The sequence below is a fragment of the Pipistrellus kuhlii genome, unplaced genomic scaffold (genome assembly GCF_014108245.1).
Source record: "Pipistrellus kuhlii isolate mPipKuh1 unplaced genomic scaffold, mPipKuh1.p scaffold_m20_p_24, whole genome shotgun sequence".
Classification (NCBI taxonomy): Eukaryota; Metazoa; Chordata; class Mammalia; order Chiroptera; family Vespertilionidae; genus Pipistrellus; species Pipistrellus kuhlii.
The window spans coordinates 4,791,796-4,795,319 of NW_023425523.1; the positions used below are offsets into that span (position 1 = coordinate 4,791,796).

Here is a 3,524-nt window from a genome sequence, read left to right on the forward strand (position 1 = left end):
GCGGGGCGGAGTCAGCTCTCGCGTCGGCCCCGCCCACCAGGTCGGGTATAAAGAGCCGCCAGGTCGGCGCTCGCCTCCCTCCCGAAGGCAGGAAAGGACACCACCATGTCGTCGACCAAGTCCATGGTCCTGGGGTACTGGGACATCCGCGGGGTGAGTGCCCCGACGGCCGGGAGGCGGGCGCCGGGGCGGCGGGGCTCCGGCCAACGGCCCCCGCGGAGGGCTGTCCCCGGAGCCCGGCGCCTCCCGGACCCCGGACCCCGGACCCCCAGTCCCCGCCCCTGGGACCCGGGCCGGGGAGAGGCCGGGGGACGGCCCCCGCTGGGCTGATGGGGGGCGAAGGGGGGTGCGGGGCCGGCTTAACGACTGCTGGGCGGGAGGGGGCTCGCAGCCCGGGGGGGGGGGGTGGACGTTGGCGGCGGGGCGGGGGGCGCAGGCGCCGATCTGAGCTGTGCACCCCCCTCGCCCCCCAGCTGGCGCACGCCATCCGCCTGCTCCTGGAGTTCACAGGCACCAACTACGAGGAGAAACGGTACATCTGCGGGGGAGGTAAGGCGCGCCCCGCCCCTGCCTTTCCGTGCCCCGAAGGTGGCATCACCCCCAGTCCAGTGCCCCCACCTGGGAGCGCTCACCTGGAGCTGGGTTCTCCTTCGGCCCAACCCCGTCCTAACGCCTAACCAACGGCCCCGCCCCGGCCATGAAATGGTTAAGCAGGGGGCTGGGGATGTTCGCCCCTGGGACTAGGCTGTCTTCCTAGATTCCCCGCTGCCCTGGGGGAGGGGGGGGGGGAGGTTGGGTCCCACTCCATTCTCTCTCTTGCAGCTCCTGACTTTGATAAAAGCCAATGGCTGGATGTGAAATTCAAGCTGGACCTGGACTTTCCAAACGTAGGTGGTTTAGGAGAAGGGGAGCCAGAAGGAGGGCGGTCCCCTGGACCCTCACTTCTGCCCTCTCTGGCCTGGGGGGCATCCACTACCGGGCTCTTCCCCTGGATGGGACAGACAGACTTCAGCGGCTCAAGAACGTGGAGAACAGTTACTTTCACTCCACGAAGCACTCACTGAAGTTAGCAGTCCCTTCTACTGCGCATGTGAGCAATAAGTGACGCTGGGTGTGAGCCACGTCTGTGGCTTTGTCACTAGAAAGGGGGCATTTTCATATGCAGTAGGTGTTGTAAATATGTACAGCCATCATACTTGGACACTGTGGTAATTATTACCCCTGCTTGTTATTTGATTCACTAATAGGCACATATTATTGGTACAATCTGGTTTTCTTAGTGTTTTTATAAATTGTGTAAATATGAGTAATTTGCTTTATGCCTTTAAAAAAAACTTCTGCAAGAAAGGTCTGTGGCGAACACACACACACACACACACACACACCTGCCTAAATTCAGGTGGGGCCCAATCATTGCCTTCTACATATGTGCTTCCTCCTCCTGACACAGCATCTTCTCTCTCCTGTCCACGTCCCTGCCAGTCCCAGCTGCCCCAGGAGACGGGCAGGCTGTTCATGTCACCTTTTCCTTCCAGCTGCCCTACCTCATGGACGGCAAGAACAAGATCACCCAGAGCAACGCCATCTTGCGCTACATCGCGCGCAAGCACAACATGTGTGAGTGGGGCGGGACCGGGGAGGGGCCGAGGCTGGCCGCTCTGGGGGGTGGGTGTGCCGGGGTGATCGCTGGTGGTCTGGCCTGCAGGTGGGGACACCGAAGAAGAAAAGATCCGCGTGGACATCATGGAGAACCAGATCATGGACTTCCGCATGCAGCTGGTTCGGATCTGCTACAACAAGGACCATGTGAGTTTGGCAGGCGGGCGGGCGGGCGGGCGGGCATGAGGGGGAGGAGCCGTAGGAAACCATGGTTACGTCTCCATGCTGCTGCCACCTCCCACCAAGCGAGCTGTCGGAACAGGAAGCAGAACTCTGACTTAGTGGCCTCCTCCTTTCCAAACTCCTCCTGTGCGTCCTGCCATCCAGCCTGAGGCACCTGGAGGGGAAGGGGCGGGGGGAGGGGCCTGAGCATCCATCCCTACCCCCAACCCTATCAGCTGTGAGCATGATCACAGCTCTTCCCTCTCTCTCTCTCTCTCTCTCTCTCTCTCTCTCCCCCCCCCCCCCCCCCCCAGGAAAAGCTGAAGCCCACGTACTTGGAGCAGCTGCCTGGACAGCTGAAGCAGTTCTCCCTGTTCCTGGGGAAATTCTCATGGTTTGCGGGGGACAAGGTAGGAGGAGGGGAGGGGAGGATCGCTCTGTCGTTGCAGGAGCTCAGGAACTCTCCTGACCTCGCCGTCTCACTTGTCCCTAGCTCACCTTTGTGGATTTCCTCACCTACGACGTCTTAGATCAGAATCGTATGTTTGAGCCCAAGTGCCTGGATGAATTTCCAAACCTGAAGGCTTTCATGTGCCGCTTTGAGGTGATGATGCTCCCTACACCTTTCTCTCACAGACACACCCACAGGCTCCCCGGGGCCCCGGGCGCCCCACTGTGTGGGTCTTGCCAACACCAGCTTTTCCTCAAGGGACCCGTGGTTGGGCCCCTCCAGACCTTCCCGTCTTGGGAAGGGTCCGGCTTCTGTACCCAAAGGAGGTGGGCCGGGCAGCGGTGAGTGCCACTGCTTAGACACGGGCTGTCGCTGTGCTGGCCTCTGAGCCCGGCGTGCTTCCCCGCAGGCTTTGGAGAAGATCGCGGCCTACATGCAGTCCGACCGCTTCTTCAAGATGCCCGTCAACAACAAGATGGCCCTGTGGGGCTGCAAGAGAATATGCTGAGCAGGGGGCTGCCTCACACCGCCTCTTCCATCCCCTCCTGTCCCCGGGGGACCCGTGTGCCTTCTCTGCTCCTCTCAATAAATAGCCCTTAGACTACTGGTGTGTCACTGGGTTTCTCTGGGGAGGAAGGGCCGGAGGAGAGTGAGGATGGGGGAGGATTATTACCAACACGTGGCTCAGTCCCTGCAACACTGACAGCCCCACCCCCCAGTTGCTTTCAGTGGCTACTATAGAGGGTCTTGCCCAAGCCTGGAGGGTGAGCACTAGAAAGAAAGGTGAGCCCTAGCCAGTTTGGCTCAGTGGCTAGCGTCGGCCTTCGGACCAAAGGATCCTGGGTTCGATTCTGGCCAAGGGCACGTACCTCGGTTGCAGGCTCCTCCCGGGCCCAGGCCCTGGTTGGGGCGCATGCACGAGGCAACCAGTCGATGTATTTCTCTCACATTGATGTTTCTGTGTTTCCCTCTCCCACTCTCCCTAAAGATCAATGGAAAAATACCCTTGGGTGAGGATTAAAAAAAGAGCTTTACAAAAGTCTTTGCATTAGGAGCCACTCCCCAAAAGGCATTAGAGATGCTCATTTGTATTCATTGCTGAAGGCTGAGCAACATTTTCACTTCAGAAAGCAATGGCTTATGGGACTCAGAAAGACGAGCTGAGGCGTTATGTCACTGACAGGATGGGCGGAGTGGGGACCACTGGCGTGTGGACATGGGTCTGCCTCTCAAGCCGGCTTAGGGCTCAGCA

The 3,524-nt window shown here is 59.9% G+C and overlaps 1 protein-coding gene across 1 annotated transcript; it reads left to right on the forward strand.

Moving 5' to 3' along the window:
• GSTM3 (glutathione S-transferase mu 3) lies at positions 1–2,876 on the forward strand. Its single transcript, XM_036452531.2, has 8 exons — positions 1–153; positions 474–549; positions 823–887; positions 1,536–1,617; positions 1,706–1,806; positions 2,136–2,231; positions 2,315–2,425; positions 2,682–2,876. Exons 1-8 carry the CDS (start codon positions 106–108, stop codon positions 2,778–2,780), a joined length of 678 nt encoding a protein of 225 aa, XP_036308424.1. The 5' UTR covers positions 1–105; the 3' UTR covers positions 2,781–2,876.
• Positions 2,877–3,524: the final 648 nt, after the last annotated feature.